The following is an 18,440-nucleotide window of genomic DNA, read 5'->3' as shown; positions in this document are numbered from 1 at the left end:
CCCTGCAGTGGGTATAGTCTGGCTGACGATGATGATGATGCTGACGACGACGACTGCGGTGGCGATGATGATGATGATGATATAATTAATCACATTTCGAGCGCGTCAAGTGCATCACGATGGAGGCAACATCCAAAAGCATATGTCTGCTGCACGTTGTCTGAGAAATGGACTGCAGAGGACCTCAAGCGACGTCTTTGTAGTGCTTTGGTTAAATAGCAATGGGTCTGAACTGCATAATTGGTTCTGAATCTCTGGCGGCGTTCTCGAAAACGGGTCACGAAAACTGCAGTCTAGCAAATCCTTCAGAAACATCGCGCTCATCTGCCTTTTTCTTTCTTTCGCTGCCACGAACACTTTGTTACATGCGTCTGTCACTTTCGTTTATTGGAGATACACTGAGGAGGTACATGGGTATGTACACTGGAGAGGAGACTCTACTCTCGGCGCATGCGCTGTTGCTCGGAGCTCTGGTGGTGAGCTCTTGGTTTGTCGAAACCAATACTCGCGCGTATCACTCTTAGAACCGAAACTTAAGATCGCCACACACTTTGCAGATGCTATGTTGTCCTTATAATGAATATGGGGCCTGTACTGTGGCGGCACCCCATTTCTCCCTCGAATTTGAAATGCTACGATCATGTGCGAGGATCTGGCTGTGGCTTGTTTTCGGCTACCTTGGTTATTTTGACGTTCATATATGTTCACGAAATACAACAGTAAAGCACTTAGCATCGTGATAACTGGCTGGCCCGAGTGCATCGAATTAGTAATTCTGTAGGATCTTATTCGAATTTGCGCTGCGAAAGTAAGCACATTTTCAGTGTTCGATTTCCTTTTCTTTTTTGTTCTTGTTTGCTTTTGCTACAAGAGTTTTCATACATGGTACTTACTAGACAGCCCTGCAATGGCGCGTACGCAGGGCGTACGAAGTGCAAAACCAAGGGGCGCTTCCCTTCTTCGTTGGAGGTGCGGTGGGGCTGTTCTTACTGCTCGTCCTAGTTCTCTACTTTGTCTTCACGAGCGACGGTGAGTATCCGCGACACTTCCGTGTTGTGTCGATTGACCTCAGCAGCCGTTTATGAGCAACTACATGAGCTTGAAAACAAGGAAAAACGTTATTTTTTTTTTCTCCATAAGTCTACTTTTTTTTTCATTTCATCATGCGGGTGCTTTTCTACGAGTACTTTTTTACGGTATTAGTAAAAAAAAGTTTCAAAACATGTCCTGCAAAGTGCACGTTTGTGTGTGTGTGTGTGTGTGTGTGTGTGTGTGTGTGTGTGTGTGTGTGTGTGTGTGTGTGTGTGTGTGTGTGTGTGTGTGTGTGTGTGTGTGTGTGTGTGTGTGTGTGTGTGTGTGTGTGTGTGTGTGTGTGTGTGTGTGTGTGTGTGTGTGTGTGTGTGTGTGTGTGTGTGTGTGTGTGTGTGTGTGTGCGCGCGTGTGTGCGTGTGCGTGTGCGTGTGTGTGTGTGTGTGTGTGTGTGTGTGTGTGTGTGTGTGTGTGTGTGTGTGTGTGTGTGTGTGTGTGTGTGTGTGTGTGTGTGTGTGTGTGTGTGTGTGTGTGTGTGTGTGTGTGTGTGTGTGTGTGTGTGTGTGTGTTTTGTACTGTACTGTATTGTACTGTACTGTACTGTACTGTACTGTACGGTTCAAAAGCGTAAAGGTCGTATGCACTGCGTGCAGTTTGTAATCTTATAACGAATGCTGTGATTAAACCACTAAATATTACTCAGGAGTAACCATGCGATTACGAACCAAAAATATGCGTTCACCACAATTTCACACAAATTTGCGCGAGGCACTGCCGAACCGAGATGTGACAAACATTTTTTTTTTCGCAGATGTTTTATTGACTCATCGCCAATTTAATCACATTTTTAAGATATTGTAGTTCCAAGCGGAAAAGTTAAAAAGGAATGGATATTGCATATTTTTTTTTTTCAGATGACGAAAAATTACGTAAGTATAACATCCGTCTACCTAAAGCGCAATTTCTACTGAAATGTCAAAAGTACAGGTGGGACGAAGATTCTACTGAAATTCAAAAGGTTTCAGTCTGATTCATTGCAAATACTAGCAGTGTTCACTTGAATCAAAATATTCCATAACGACCATAGCTAGCAGGAAATCACTAAGGGGCAGCACCAAAGGCAAAACCCACCTGGTTTAATGTAGCTGCTCGCAGTTCAGTTTATATTGCGTTTAATCTTTAGAGGGTCTCAGGAACAGCCGTCAAAAAGTAGGTCGAGTAAATATATATGTTTATTTTAGAAGTGGTGGCTATTAAACCCAAAGGTAAGAAGCTCGCTAGTGATGGTGCAAAAGGTCAGACTCCTTAGCCGGAATAATTCCACAATATTTTAACCAACCGTTTGGCCATATTTATTTTATTTATTCCGGTTTATCTAGCTGACCTCAGAGAGACGCACAAACAACGATTTATTATCATATAGTGAGAGCCCTACTACTAACGCACTAAAATAAGTTTAGCCAAAGAATGACACATGTGCACTGTGTGAGGAATCCGTAGAAACAATGAAACTTGTTTAATACAGAATGCGCCAGCATCCATCCGAATATCTAAGCGAGCAAAGTTGTTCTCCTTAAGGGTCTGAAGCTTAAAAATAATAAGAGTAACATGCCTGAATCCGCTCTGGGTATTAGCAACTAATGCGTGGAAAGCTTCCAGTGGTGCCCTTGAGTCCGTGTATAGGTTCAGTAATGCCAAAGCATTGCGCTCTTAGCCACATTCGGCCATATGGCGTATGTGTATGGTGTATTTACGTACGTTAAAGAAAGAAGCGGAGCATGTGGAACTTCATGAAGTCGAATATGTTCGCTGCACAGCGCCAAAGTATTTTGCACTTTGAACTTTAGAAAGGCGACGATATTTACTGCGCAGCGCGAGAGTGTGTTGCAGTTTTAAACGAGGCGTGATCAGTTGCGGCTTTAGTATAGTGCACTCGCGCTTGGGCCAAAGAAGCTGATCTTATCGGATGGGGGTCCGATTACCGGAAGTGACATGATATTTTTTCTTAAGTGTCAGTTCGTGCCGACATGCTCTAATGAGAGGTTTCGATGACATGGTATAGTTACAGGCTCTTTCTACGCCACTGAGGAGCCAAGAAGTGCTTTCATATCAACACGGGCGACTTAAAAATCAGGTGGTGACGCAAAGAAGCAGACATCACACAAGACATAGACACAACGCACACAAGGACAACAAGGGTTAAAAAAAAAGAGAAAACGGATAGCTACACAGTATGAAAGAGCACTTAACAAGGGTTGAGGGGGCGCCTCAGTTCGCAAGCCGAGCCAACGTTCCGACAAGCACGGTGTGGAGTACAGACTGCCATACGATGGCAGGTGGTACGGTTGTGGCGCGAGATGCGGACGATACCGGGCTGTGCGAAGTGGGAAATGGGCTCTGGAAACGTGGGCGAAATCTCATAGTGAATGGCTTTGACTTGGCGTAGCACAGGATACGGGCCGAAAATAGCAGTTCAGATTTTCTTTGAGCCCAGAACGGCGAGAAAGCGTCAAGAGCAACACAAGGAACCCAGGTTAAGTTGGTGACGAGGTGGCTGCTGTTGTAGTGCTTCTGTTGAGAGACAGGCTCGCAGGCGGGAGCGTGCGAATTGATGAGCGTTGTCACCACTTTACAAAATGTAAAACGCTGAGTAGCCGGCAGTGCCGTGGCGGTATATGCTAAATGCATGGCGAATATGTTAGTGAGGATGTGGTTGAGACAGTCAGTCACGACGTTAGTTTGCAAATGGTAAGCGGTGGTCAGCTTGTTGAGCACGCGCGAATAATGTAGTCCGCTACTTGAAAAAGGTGCGGCCACGGAGAATGACCCAATAATTTCATGAAAAATGATGTCGGCAACACCTGTGGCAGTACTGATGGGAAGGGCGTACGTTATTGCGTATCGGGTGACGTAATAAATAAATAAATAAATAATCTGTGGCTACCGATACCACCTGCTTCCAGAAGTGAACTCAGGAAAGGGTTTCAGAAGATTCGATCCGACATGGTTAAACGGCTGCGAGTGGATGTAGGTGGGCTGAATAAGGCCAATTGGAAGAGTTGTAAGCCGCTTTCAATGGTAGCGCTGATCGCAAACACTAACACAACGGCAATCAGAGCGGTAGAGACCAGGTCACAAGAACTTCTGGCACGGTCGTGCTGAGCGAAAGACCCACAAGGCCAGCAGTAGGGAGGGAGATCCTCTGTTTCTTAAAAAACCTGCCCTGCACAAGTGCTCGGTAACGACGACGAGATAATCAGGGCTATCGTTTGCAGTTTCCGACGGTATAAAAGGCCATCAGAGTGCAAAGCGCCTCACTGAAAGGTCGGTTCGATGCATATTAGGCAATCAATGATGGAGGCGAGCTCAGCAGCTGGGCGCAGTTTCTCGCCCATAGCAGTAAAAGAGAAGAGAGAACAGATCAATAGCGCATATCTTCTCGAGAATATTCCCGTGTGAAAGAGGGTAATGGTAGAGGCAGGCGGCATTTTTGCGTAACCGTCCAGACTTGTAGAGCTAAGCGTAATCGTATTCTTGGAAGCGTAGTGCCCAACGACTGGGGTGACACGTACGATCTTTCAGTGAAGTAAGCCAACAGAGTGCATTACGGTCGTTGCCAATCGTGAATGGCCTGCCCTGTAGGTAAGGTCGAATTTTCACAACAGTCCGTACTACCCTCGGATAAGCACTGTCGCTCTATGATAGAGTAATTAATCTCAGAAGAGGGTAGGAGGATGGCATAGGTGATTACACGATCGTTCTCGGTCCGCCACCGTAAATCCCCTTTAAAAGTTTTTAGATAAGAAAAATTTGACATCAAAATCGAAATAACTCATCTTCCAGTGCAATCGTACTCGTGTTTCCTTCTAAATAGAAGCAGAGTGAGGCATAGAGATAAAAGAGATAAGCAATACACAAGTTACACATTCACATACATATGTACAGATGGCTTTATATTCGTTCTTTTCTGTTATTCCTTTCCGATGCATAGTTATAGTTTTCTTGTAATAGGTAACATAACACAAATGCACAGAGGAAACTTAACATTTTAAAAATACAATTAGGCGAAAATTTATTCTTTTCTTCAGTGTGCACTATTACTTGTGCTGTCGCAAATGCAATACCACTATTCAAAAGGTTTGTGTTCTGACAGTCTATCACCGTTATTGCACTTTGGCAGGCAGCATACCAAGTGTCACAAGGAAAGGTAAGGTGATCAGTTCCTGTGTCATATTTCTGGGTTAAATCTTATTAATCAAATTGTCTTGTAGCTGTACTCCCTTCTAAAGCAAGCCCACATCGTAGTGTCATCGTTAAAAAGCCAATCAGCTCACTGTGCGCGTTCATTCTTTGCATCAGGGATGAACATAATTATAGAAGAAGGGAAGACACTAAACCCCTGCCTTTAAAAGTGTGACGCGATAGCGTCCGTGTCTCCTATCTTTGCTCCTTTTACAGATACTAGCACGCGTGCACGGACTCTTAACCTGAGCAGTAACTCCTTAATGTGCGCCTCTGTTAGCTCATACACGTCAACATGTAGTCATAGGTCACTCCACTATGTGAAAGGTATTTCGCATAACTAAAAAAAAAAAAAAAAAAGACTCCGCTTAACCAAACCGTATACGAGCATGCCTGCATGGGGTAACGTGTAGCGTGTGGGTCGGTATCCAAAACATCCGGTGGACTGTGCCGGTGTTCCCGGGTTCGAACCCGACCACGGCATCTGCGTTTCGATGGAGGCGAAACGAAGTGGCGTCCGTGTGCTGTGCGATGTCAGCGCACGTTAAAGATCCCCAGGTGGTCAAAATTACTCCGTAGCCCTCCACTACGGCTTCTTTTTCTCTCTTTTCACTTTCACTCCCAGCTTCCTCACTACCCTTACGGCGCGGTTCAGGTGTTCACAGAGCGTGTGTAACAGATACTGCGCCTTTCCCTTCCTGCGAACCAATTATTATTATTATTATGATTTCGGTGGGTTTTATTGCCATCTATAACCGACTCGCGAGGGGCTTGTCGGAACGTCCAGCAAGGGTGGACTGCCCCTCTAGCTTACCGCACATACAAAAATTGCAGTCGAGATTCGGATCCCGCGTACCGATCTCTCGTTTGGGCTCCAGGTCACCAAGGTCTCCAAGGGAATGAGGCAGCCGACGCCGCCGCCCGCGCGCTTTCTCTCCGGGCATTTCCCACGGGACCCGACGCGGACCGGGATTTTGATTTCAGCCCAGTGTACAAATTTAAAGAAATATGTGAATATTACAGATCTACGCACCAAACTCTTCCCACCCCGTGAAAAGGGCTGGGGAAGGCTAACGAACGGGTGCTCCTGCGCCTGCTCACCAATACAATGTTGTGCCCGGCTACTCTAAAACATTTTGATCCGCAATTCGACGGGCTGTGCTCGCACTGTGGGGAGGTGTCTGACATCTACCACATGGTGTGGGCCTGCCAGAAAACCCCATCTTTGCCCCCTATCCCCAACCCCACCCGAGAGAACTGGGAGGCGACCCTGTCCGGCTGCTGCACCATAGAGGCCCAAAAGGTCTTAACGCAGCGCGCCCGGGCTGCGGCAAACGCCAATGGAGTGCCTGTCTAGGCATCCCACCTAGTGTACATACCTATATGTATTATGATAATAAATGTTTTCACCACCACCACTCTCCTGCCTCAAAGCTGCCGGGCGTGTTGGCAGCTTCTGCTGAGGTGCCAACAGGACAGGATTTCCAGGCGAGCACTGGGACGAGCACGATACACGTGCCAGCCGCAACGGGCGTCGTGAGAACACGCAGCAGCCAAGCTCAGCAGCCAAGCTAACCGGCCTGGCCACTGCCTGTAGCTGCTGCCTACGACAGCTTCTGCCGTGTCGTATCATCTCATGACGTCACCCAACCCGCCGCTTTCTCAGTGTCCGGCGATGCCACTTGCCAACTAGCACCTGCTACATATGATTTTTCGCTCACAAAGCCAATGCCGTATACCTGCAGAACGGGACGTTTAACGTTATGGTGTTAAAGGGAGTTGGTTCTAAAACTTCAGCGAGGCGATCGCTCGAGAAGGGCTGGATCCTGGCTTCCATTTGACTCCTGGATGAGCATTTGAAGTGACTGGTCTTCTTTAGGTGCCCTAGTTAGGCTGAGGTGCCCCTGTCGGCTAACTGTCCGGAATGGCTCGACGAATTCCGCTTAAAAAATTTTCGCTTCCGTGCCTGAGCTGAAGGGAATCGCACTTTGATCTCCCGCAAAGCTTAAATATAGCTCACACAATGTTGCTGCAATCTTGGTTCAACGCCCAGCTCCGGGAGACATTGATACTTGATGCAACCAGAGAACTAAAATGCTTTCTGAAAGTTGCATTCCTTTGTTGGGGCTGTTTGTTTGTTTGTTTGTTTGTTTGTTTGTTTGTTTGTTTGTTTGTTTGTTTGTTTGTTTGTTTGTTTGTTTGTTTGTTTGCTTTTTACATTAATGCGCGAATTTAATATTCAATTTGTCTCATGTGGACTCGCTCCTATTTTTTGTGTCCTCATTTATTTTCTGCCTAATTTCTGCGCCACGGAAATACATGTGTGACGTATATTCTCGGTGGTGCAACTGTGCATAATCTGTCCATCGTTTCCATTATTGTAAATTGTCGTTTCTTATTAGCTATAAATATTGCCTGTGAATTTTTCTCTTTATAACTGACATGTGGCTACTCTGCGCTCAAGTTTTCTACTGACGTAGCACAGCAAAGGGTGAGAATGCACCCGCCCCTATTTGTAAATATCCTTGCCACGTTCAAGAAGCCCGCTCATTGCTTGCAAGCACCCATCCGTCAGCGAAGTGTGCTGCCGCGGCCGATGCTGAGCTGCTACTACGATCCGGCATGGTCCAATGCCTCCCAACGGGGCGCCTGGGTCTACGACATCAACGAGCACATCCCCACCGAGCAGTGCACCCACGCCGTGTTCGTGGGCGCACAGTACGGCTACCAGGGCATCCTGCTCGCACCTGACGCATCGGGTACAACCAAAAACCGCTTTCAATACACCTCGCTATAATTCAAGTCTCAGTAAGCACATGGACTTAGAGCAAACGTATCTCATTTGAGAGGGGTAAAACATGAACTCGGCAAAACGCAGGTGTTCGTATATTTTACAGCTGATTCCTCCTTTCATACAGTAGGCACACCAGAGTGTTACTCCAGAGTGTGCCTTTTCGAGGTTCAACAGTTGCGAAATATAGCGATACAAAGGCAATACTGCTGAACAGAAAAGCTATTGCGTGGGAAGCTAAAAAAAAATGACTAGTTTTAAAGTTAAATAGCTCATTTGTGGGGAAAAAATTAGAGGTCACTGCAGAAACTGCATTGGGAGAATTTGGAAGGTGGTAGTAAACATAATCTTATGTAGCCCCCTTTTTCTTTTTACGATCACCACGGGAAATCAGCACAGACTGGAAGAAGACTGAATTACACCGCGTTGCAGCATGTCGTTGACCTGCTCAGTAATGACACGGCGTTCTGAATGCGAAGGTATGTGCTGTGCTCTGTGTGTGTGTGTGTGTGTGTGTGTGTGTGTGTGTGTGTGTGTGTGTGTGTGTGTGTGTGTGTGTGTGTGTGTGTGTGTGTGTGTGTGTGTGTGTGTGTGTGTGTGTGTGTGTGTGTGTGTGTGTGTGTGTGTGTGTGTGTGTGTGTGTGTGTGTGTGTGTGTGTGTGTGTGTGTGTGTGTGTGTGTGTGTGTGTGTGTGTGTGTGTGTGTGTGTGTGTGTGTGTGTGTGTGTGTGTGTGTGTGTGTGTGTGTGTGTGTGTGTGTGTGTGTGTGTGTGTGTGTGTGTGTGTGTGCGCGTGTGTGTGTGCGTGTGTGTGTGTGTGTGTGTGTGTGTGTGTGTGTGTGTGAGAGAGAGAGAGAGAGAGAGAGAGAGAGAGAGGGGGGGAGCGAGAGCTTGTCATGCCCTCTCGACCGCACTTCTCCAGCGTCAATGCCCTGAGACGTGTGGAGCACACAGACCTCACATACTGTACAACTCTTTGCAGCAAGTGCCTTCTTGGTAATGCACCCAATTCAGTTATATAACAAATATGCAGCTTCACTATGCGTAAGCTGCGTCAAAAAGGCACCGAGAGCAGATTGCAGTTTCCCAGAATTTAAAGATTTTCGCATTTATAAAGGTCAAGGCTTTGTTATAGCTCAGATGCCGCAGCAGCACAAATTTGAAGAGATAGGAAGGTTAAACTCAGGCGTACGTTCTGCAGCAAAATCCAACAGTGTTTTGGGCATGGATCCTTGAAGGTAAGCTACACAGCCGTTCACTTACAAATGGTTATCATCGATTTATTTCTTTATTTTGTTTGGCGCGACTAGAATGATTCAAGTTGTTCAAATAATTTTACATCCGATTGTTTCAGCTAGCAAAATGCTTCCAATGAAACACTAACATAACCAGAGATATCGATCTAATCTACTTTGGCAAGCAAAAAAAGGGGGTTCTGGATATGTGACATATAGGCTGTGATACCTTTTAGCCTCACAGGAGAGCTACATATTCGCAGATGCTGGTTCTCTGTTATGCGCAGAATTCCTGCCAGATTTCCTTCAGCTGAAGCGTACGGGACTCAAAATCCTCGCGTCGGTGCTGGTGCCGGACGTTCCCAAGGCATCTGAAGCTCCTGGCGACTTCGCAGTCACTGTAGTTCACTGGGCTGCGGGGCACACATTTGATGGCGTAGAGCTCGACCTCGACAAGGGCACCGGCGGCAGCGGGTTCGATATGCTCGTCCAGGTATACCGCCATCGATGCTTTAGGCTTGAGTTTTGCGTTAGTTATTATTACCTTGAATATCTGTAGTGGGGTTGCCGCTGAACGTGAACAGCTTTAGGGCAAAACTATTTTGAAGCACAAACATTCGTAATGTGGACGCTCTTGAATGGAGCCTTTACGGGGCAGCAACGAATTCAACGACGCGGACACAAGAAAGAGGTGACTGGCACATGCGGGCTCTGGACTTCAACTATTCTTTCAGACGTCTCACTACTCTCCAATATTCTGAAGTGAGGATGCGCAGATCCATATCCGGTGCCTCTATCAAAACTTTAGAATATTGTGCTGACTTCTCTACAGGGTGAATTACACTTTATATGCAATGTGACAGCAAGAGTGGTTTGCATGCTGTCAATGAGATGGCACACATGCACATTTGTTCACACGGCCTCGCTGAATGCGAAACCGATCAAAAAGGATTTAACAGAGAAAAGAATTAGATCTAGTAACATGGACTATTGGGCTAGTTGCACCCATAATGCAACAAATTTGCCTTATTTCGCGCTATTTTGTATTTTTCCGCTGCCCACTCGTGCGCCATACTTTAGCGCTTACTATTGCAGTGATATGAGCTTGGCTTTCAGGCCGTGTCACTGGAAATGACTCGCTCGCCACAAGCTTGGATCTTGAGCGCCAACATCTACATGAGGTCACGCTTCATAAATAATGTCAACTTGAAGCAGCTGCACAGGTAAGTGGCCCCCCAAGTATGCTGCCAAGCAACCGCGTCGTTCTTCGTGTGAAGCCCCAAATTACCCGCTATAATGACGTGGATTTTAAGCAGTAAACGCCTTCCGCATTACACTTAGGCTACAAATTTCAACCATACTTTGAAACGAGAATGAAATTCGCACTGTTGCTCGGCTGCCGGTGTGCTCTAGACTGGAGATTTAGTGCGTAATGCCGAGAGCTTATTTCCTTTGGAATTTCGGAGAAAAACCACGAAGAAATTGTGGCAAACGTTCCTAATGACGGAAGAGGTGCTGAGGGCGTCAGACACCCTTTCTGTCAGAATTAAAGTCAAGATTAAGAGGACGCTTAAGCTTCGCTTTAAGGGTAGACACAATATAGCTTTTCCGTTCAGCGAACTGTTTTACATTTTTCTTCCGTAAAGCATTTTAATTTTGAAAATTATTATTGCTGTAGCATCAGCACGCATCTCAAGCGCATATCAGTAAGGCACAACGCCACAACGCGTTCACTGGGTGCACTTCTATTACTCTCGGTGCGAAATGATTTAGTGCGAAAACATTCATAAGATTGTCAGAGACGATCAACGATCAACGCAAGCAACCTTCTGAACGCCCTTCAATCTTAGGAATTTAATTTCAGTGGCAGGGTTCATACCGCGGACAATTCTTCGATGTAGCACAAGATGGCTTTCGGCGAAGATGGGCTATGCAAGAGTTAATTATCTTTTCTTGTGCAGTGACGCCGACTTCCTGGTCCTCAACACTCAACAACTATCGATAAGTGACGATGTAACTACAGCTCATTCGCCTCTCTACGGAAAGGACTCGTGGGTAAGGAGGGTGCATTGAAAATTTACCAAGTGCTACGGCTGATGCCTTGTGGTCTCTGTCTCGCCGTCTGTGGATAAAAATGTTAAGCAATGACTCGCATCTCATTTTCTGTATTTGTTAGGTCGACGCTTGTCAGATACAGCATCTGAGCTTGAACTTTTATAGTAGAACTGCGTAAAAGTACGGGGCAGAAGTCATTTTGAGCAGTTACTTGTTTCCTCGAAATATATTTTGTTCCTTAAATGCCATCTGGTGTTCTATTGCAGCTGTTTCCGCATACCATAAGTCACGGTCACCTGTATTTAGCGCCTCATAAACAATGTGCATTGGTGGCTTAGAGACAGAACTTGACGAGCTTTTTACGGCGTGATTTTAGTGTATTCAATGTATACTTCATATGGGGTGCTGTGGGTTTTGTGAAGCAGATTTAGTTCTCTACTTCACCCGTTTACTTCGAAAACCTTCGTTGGACCGCTAAGGCAACAGTGAAACTGCATGTTGCATTACTAGATAAGCGCCGTTAAATATTGCCCTGTTCAAAATCAAATACCATCCTGTAAAATCAGTTCACTACTGAAAGTCCGTTGATATCCCCACTTCAGTGAAGATATCTTTTATATATATATAGTAGCATAACCACTTGGTGGGAGCAACGTCAGAGACCACAAACTGACACACTGTGGCGTCACGGGAACAAAAACGACTATTCGGCAGCGATGACAGCAACGAACGCGCTCTGCGGTCGTCGGAGAACAGAACCACGCTCACAGTAGAGCTGACAAAGAATGTTTGGGCTGAAGCTCGAAAAAGCAGCCACAGCAACTGTGAATAATGTAGCAGTAGTCCCGCGTGGCTGCCATCATTCGAGACAAATCTAGTCGCAGATCGCGTCACAAGCAAAGAGATGAATTCGCCTGCTATGGGCTTTCGGCATGAAAAAATTATCATCATCATTATCAGGATGTCTAAATCCACTGCAGGTCAAATGCCTGCCTCATGTCCATCCAATTAACCCGTCTTTGTGCCAGCTGCCTCCGTTTTATTCCAGCAAACTTGTCTAATCTTGCCTTTCGCATTTTTTCGTTCTATACATTTCTGAGTAATCCTCAATTTATGTTAAAGTATTTTCGTTAGCCCCCCCGTTTCTGCCCCATAGGTGAGTACCGGTAAGATACAGCTGTTATATGATTTCCTCTTGAGGGATATTGGTAACCAGCCATTCACGATTCGATAGTACTTGCCGAATGCGCTCCAGCCCAATCAATTCCTTCTAGTTATTTCTTTTTCGTAGCCCGGATTTTCAATTATTACCTGTCCTAATGGTAGACGTTTTGCCTAACCACTTCCAGCTCCTCTACCCATCGCACAGTGATGTTCCTTTCCGAGGCTGTTGAACATTACTTTACTTTTCTGCATATTAATTTTCAGGCATATCATTCTGTTTTGCCTATCTCGGTCATTGATTATTTTTTGCGATTCGTCATCTGAGATACTCGGCAAGTAAATGTCATCAGTCAATCTTAAATTATACAGGTATTCTTCATTAATCATTTCCTTAAATGTCCCTAATACAGCGCTCCGAATAGTTATTCTAAGCAAGCGGTTAACAGCACTGGGGACATCTTATCTCCCTGATTAACACTTTTCATTCTGGGTATTTGACTACTTTTATTGTGAAGGACAATGGTTGACGTGCAACCACTATAGATATCTTCTGGCAAGTTGACATATGGCTAATATACAACCTGATTTCGCAGTCTGTATGACCGCTGATGTTTCTACTGAGTCAAATGCTTTTTCGTAATCAGTTATTGCTATGTATAGAGGCTAGTTATATTCTGAACATTTTTGCATCACATGGTTGATAGTATAGATATGATCATTAATGGAGTAGCTTTTACGAATAATTAAGCACTAGAAATCTTACAGTATTATCAAAATGCGCCGATAAGAGAATTGTAAGACGGTAACGCTTGTTAAGTCATCCTGATTGTCACTTGGCAATGCTTACTATATATTTTCTTTTTACTATTCCTCTCTGCTCCCCATCTTTGACACTGACAGCAGCGACGGCGATTGAAAAAGGTCTTGAAATGAACAGAGGACGTTGCGGGTCCATACGAGCTAGATGTTGCGATGAATGAGAGCATACAAATTGGAGACGTTTCACAATTGCTCAAAGGTTGGTCCATTTAGAGAACATAACGCTCAAAAGCGGCTCAGGCTACGAGAGACGTCCTATTGGAATGCTCGGCATAATTTTGACCAACTAAGTACCTTTGACGCCCACTGACAAAAGCAAAATGCGCGGGAACCTTGCGTTTCGCCTCCAAGTTGTAACAAGAGGCTACAGAGAAATGGCCGAGCTGCAAGTTGCGACAAACGTGACAAACTTATAGGGACATTTAAGCTCCTCCTTTAAGGGTGTGACTCGACAGCGTAGGCTACCAGCCGACATATAAATTCCAGCTTTAACCAAGCTTTTTGAACGTGTCTGCGTGGCCTAGGGATAACGTGAATGCAAGGGGCCTGGAGGCTAGTAGGCTGATTCTGAAATCGCCCTCGCATATGAAAGGAGATGCCCGAGTTGGTAGCTCCTGCCAAATGTAATGTCAGGCAACACTAAGTCACGTTAGTGCTCGGCCGTGTCATCTATCAGCTACCGCCTGCCAGCGTCATGATCGCGATGTTTCGCTGACAACGCCAACGCCGGATTTTGTGTGAACGGGGCTTTCATCGCTGTTGTGTTAATATATGTACCCTTAGAACGCCTTTCCCTTCTAAGAGCCAGCCACTTTCTTTTTATACACTTCATGACTTCTTTGCAGTGTGTATCATTGTGCACAGTTGAACTGCTAGCAGTTGTACATTTAGCGGGTGCCTGGTAAGGGCGACACGCGATCACCGCGACCTAACTTCAAATACGGGCTCCTCACTCCTGAATTACGCTCTCTCTGAGCAGAACTACAGCCTAGGGGAGGTGTACGCCCGCATTGGAACTCTTTCTCGGCTGGTGCCCGTGGTACCGTTCATGTCGCGAGAGTTCGAGTTGCTGCCATCCCCAGGTGCGCCCAAAGTTGCCGCGGGAATTCCCTGCCGTGGGCTGGCTGCCAGGACGCAGTACCACTCGACGCCAGGAACGAGGGCTTTCTTTGAGGTGCCTGCGCTTTTAACCTTCCCCTTTATCACAAAGCGGCCTTAATATCAAAGCACATTTTCTTGCTGACGGTGTTAAAGACGGTGTTAAAAAAAAAACCTATTTAAGATTGTTTAACCCATCTTAAATGTTATGGTGTCGTAGAATCTGCGTAAAACTGAGAATATAAACTCACGAAGTGTACAGGGCTAACGAAATGTTCAGCTTGATTTGTTCAATATTTCGGAAGTTTTGGGAGGGCCATCTATTTTATTAACGGAACTAGTCGCTGTCGGACTAAATAGTAAAATTGTATTTATCTGTGGCATAAACTATACATTTTGTGAGACTGTTTGCCTGATAAGTTTTATTGCACCCACCTTCGGGAGACAAGTGAAGTTTTGGCCCCATGCCACGCCCATGTCAGTCATGACGGACAGCTGCCTTTTATATGTATATAGCTGTAAAAATTGCTGAAAGTAATTGGAGATGTGTAGTAATTTTCATCAGGTAAACAAAATTATCCTATGTAAAAGACGAAGCTCGTAGGCGTATCTCAAGAGAGGTCAGTGCTCATTTCAAACATGACTTCAGTTGCAAATATGTTTCTGGTGCGACTTAGATTTCCGGCGTCGGCGAAACCAACTGCCACACCGTAAAGAAAGAAACCATGTTCCCTTAAATTTAATAGTGGCATTCCTTTGTGTGTCTGGCAGCTGTGGGAAGCTGATGTGTCTTTGTTTAAATCAGTTTTGTCTACGTTAGTTGTTTTTTAATAAAGCCCCTGATCGATGTCCGATGCCCATGTACTCAGGAGAGGCGTTTTCGCTAATGTCCTTGTGAACTCACTCTTTTCAATGGTTTTCAATGCACACAGTGCGACCACTGAAGATACCGCCAAAACTGAGACATACATGACCTACTTATTTCATTTTCGCTTACATTTGCAGGGCGAATTTATTCCAATATTCTTCCGATAACAAATTCGAACAACCTCCGTGATGGCTGCATTCAGTTTTTGAGCATGTTAGTAATCTATCGATATAACTAAGAGGATTTAACATCTGATCAAGCTTTTTTCTTATTATGCTGCTATTTGATAGTTATATTTTAAAATGCAGATTTTCTCTTTAGCGATATAGGGCTTAATTTTGTGTTGTTACTATTGTATAACTTTTTTGCGCGCCTTGTTGCATAAATGTGTCAGTGATTTTATATTCTGTATTCTGTTCGCTTTTTACATGTCACGATACAAAGTGCTCACTGCTTAGTACGCATGTCTGTAGTACTCAGCAAATAAAACAAAAACAGATAAAGTTTGCATGAATATGTCTAACATTTGTTCAAGCGTTTTATCAAAATTTTGCAGCATTCACAGAGTCAAAAAGCTTTGCCCTCTTCGGTGGGTAGGTGTTAGTACCCGTGTACAATTCCTGTCGCTGTACCGCAGGTGTGTAAAAAGTTAGATGATTCATCGTGGTTCAAAGCCTGGCAAGAAGAGGAGTATCTGTACATGATGGCCAAGGAGCTGCGGTTCATCGTCGTCGAAAGCAAGGAAAGCGTCACTTGCAAGGCAAGGGATCAATGAACTTTTTCATAGGCTCGCGAGATTCATTTCCCGGCTCCGCATAACTGTTCCAGTAAACCTAGGGGACCCAGCACAGGACTGCGTGAGCAGCCTTCAAAAGCGGTGCAACAATCTCTCACGCATGTCATCTTACATCGTTTATATTAGAGACAGTTTTCAGTACCTGTTAATTCCATGGCTTCGATGGGTGGAGCACCCTTCCCTTTCCCCAACTGCTGGCAGCGGCGCTTCTGTAAAGTGTTGATTTGGTTTGATCTGGTTTGGTTTGGTTTGTAGGATTTAACGTCCCAAAGCGACTCAGGCTATGCCGTAGTGGAGGGCTCCGAAAATTTCGACCACCTGGGTTTCTTCAACGTGCACTACATCGCACAGCAAAGCGCTGAGGGGAGGACTCAATACTTATAGATTTAGGCTGGCCCTCCAAGAATTACTTCAAAATATAACTCATCTCATAGCCGCGTGTATGCTTGTCAATCTTTACATCTCTACGATGGTCTGAAAACTTGAACGTTTACATAAAATGGGCCTTTTTTTTTTTTTTGGTGGGTATTTGAAAGTTATGTTGCCATTCAGATGATGCTTTGTAACGTCTGTGTCGAGTGCGATTTGCACTCTCCTTTCAAGGCTCAAGAGCATTTAATGGCTGCCCGCAAAAAGCTAGAGCCAGCGAATCAGTGCGATGCGGACAGATAGATAAAAAAATTCGAAATTTTGACGTGGCTAAACATAGTATAACTTGCAAAAGCGCTAGTTGGCGTTGTTATATTAGTAGGTGTCGATAACGTTGTCGTTGTCCTCTTGTAAGCTTTGCTTCAAGGTCATGAAGCGACAGCGTTCCGCGTTAACGTCTCCCATTAGCCATTAGCCAACGTGCATGAATTTTGCTACTAATCTTTTAATTTTAGACTCCATTATCCCACACGTACTGATTAGCATAAGTACTGATAAACAGCCATACTAATTAATTAATGAAAAACCACTTTACACATGCGTGCACTGACATCGCACAGCACACGGGCGCCTTGCTTTTCGCCTCCATCGAAATCCCGGCCTCGACAGCCGCTTTTCGATGGAGGCGACAAGCAAGGCGCCCGTGTGCTGTGCGATGTCAGTGCACGTTAAAGAACCACAGGTGGTCCAAATTTCCGCAGTCCTCCAATACGGCGTCTCTCATAGCCTGAGTCGCTTTGGGACGTACTAAACCCCACAAACCAACCAACAGGCGTAAACTCTGACTTTAACCGAGTCACACGAACGTGCCTCTATGGCTTCGGGGTATCGTGTCTAACTAGGGATCCAAAGGTACAGGAATGCTGCATTTCGATCTCACTTTCCCATCTCAGTGGCAAAGCCCAAGTTGCCAGCGCCTGTCAAATCTTTATGCGTTTAAAGGTCGAAAGCCAAGGCCTCACACATACCTCTTCTTTTCCCGATTCACCTCGTTATGTAGTGCATTCGCACTAACAAAGAAAAAAAAGCTTTGAATGTAATTACGTCCAGGCTGATGGAGAGATTACGAAAGGAAACTTTGCGGAATGAGTTGCGCAAATGGCTGCTTTATGTTCATGAAGTGCAGCAATATGAACTAGAAAGCTAGAGTGAACACCCAGGCTGACGTTTTCTCTACTCTATGCAAAAGCAGAGTCTCACGTCGTGCCAAGAATTTCGCCTTCAGCCAACCTCAAGGTCAAACATTTCTAGTTTTAAACATCAGTGTTCACCCTTGACCTTCTGAAGTGCCAGAGCCACCTGCCAGCTTGTATTTGGCAGATGACATTGCCGACGACTGATCTAGTCGACGGGTGATTGTGTGACGTGACAATACCGAGTGTTGTCACAAGGTGGGAGGAGCTGCCAACTCGACTTGCTCATTTGGTGTGGGAAGGTGGGATAGGAATATACCTTCTGGAACTCTTGGATGCCCCGAATCAAGCACTCTACTCCTAGGTCATTGCGACAACTTCATAAGGCTTGGTGAAAGCAGGGCATTATATCTATGTCAGTCGTCGCTTACGATTAGTAACTTGACACCGTGGTAGCTAAAGACTGCATACTAACGTCACAAGTTGGCGTGATCGCCCCGTATAATGAGGTGTCGCCAGTCATGGATCAGGAGCCAAATACGTCGGATCGTAAAGCTCGCAATGCCGCTAAACGTCAGCGTCGCTAATTGATGCCGAAATCAGATCAGCCAGCGGTATAACTCGTCGAGAAAACGAATTGGCGAAGCACCTGCAGCAAAAGAAATACAGAAGTCGTCGCTCAAGCAGCGCCCAAGCATCTGATGTCACCAACGAACAAAAAACAATACATACGCGAAGAGCTATCGCTCGACCATAACCTCCTATATTATACATGCCTTGTCA

General features: G+C 45.4%; 1 protein-coding gene across 1 annotated transcript; it reads left to right on the top strand.

Annotated features, from left to right (window-relative positions):
- The first annotated feature begins 926 nt into the window (after nucleotides 1-926).
- LOC146198464 (uncharacterized) lies at nucleotides 927-11,368 on the top strand. The gene is made up of 7 exons (XM_084591905.1): nucleotides 927-1,029; nucleotides 1,944-1,958; nucleotides 5,210-5,236; nucleotides 7,833-8,030; nucleotides 9,583-9,788; nucleotides 10,412-10,518; nucleotides 11,257-11,368. The coding sequence occupies exons 4-7, from the start codon at nucleotides 7,868-7,870 to the stop codon at nucleotides 11,366-11,368; spliced, it is 588 nt and encodes a 195-aa protein (XP_084448031.1). The 5' UTR covers nucleotides 927-1,029; nucleotides 1,944-1,958; nucleotides 5,210-5,236; nucleotides 7,833-7,867.
- The last annotated feature ends 7,072 nt before the right edge of the window (nucleotides 11,369-18,440 follow it).

The sequence above is a fragment of the Amblyomma maculatum genome, chromosome 2, assembly GCF_055883805.1.
Source record: "Amblyomma maculatum isolate TAMU_Amacu chromosome 2, ASM5588380v1, whole genome shotgun sequence".
Classification (NCBI taxonomy): Eukaryota; Metazoa; Arthropoda; class Arachnida; order Ixodida; family Ixodidae; genus Amblyomma; species Amblyomma maculatum.
Note: the sequence above shows the minus strand (reverse complement) of the source record. Positions and strands in the feature narration are given on the sequence as shown.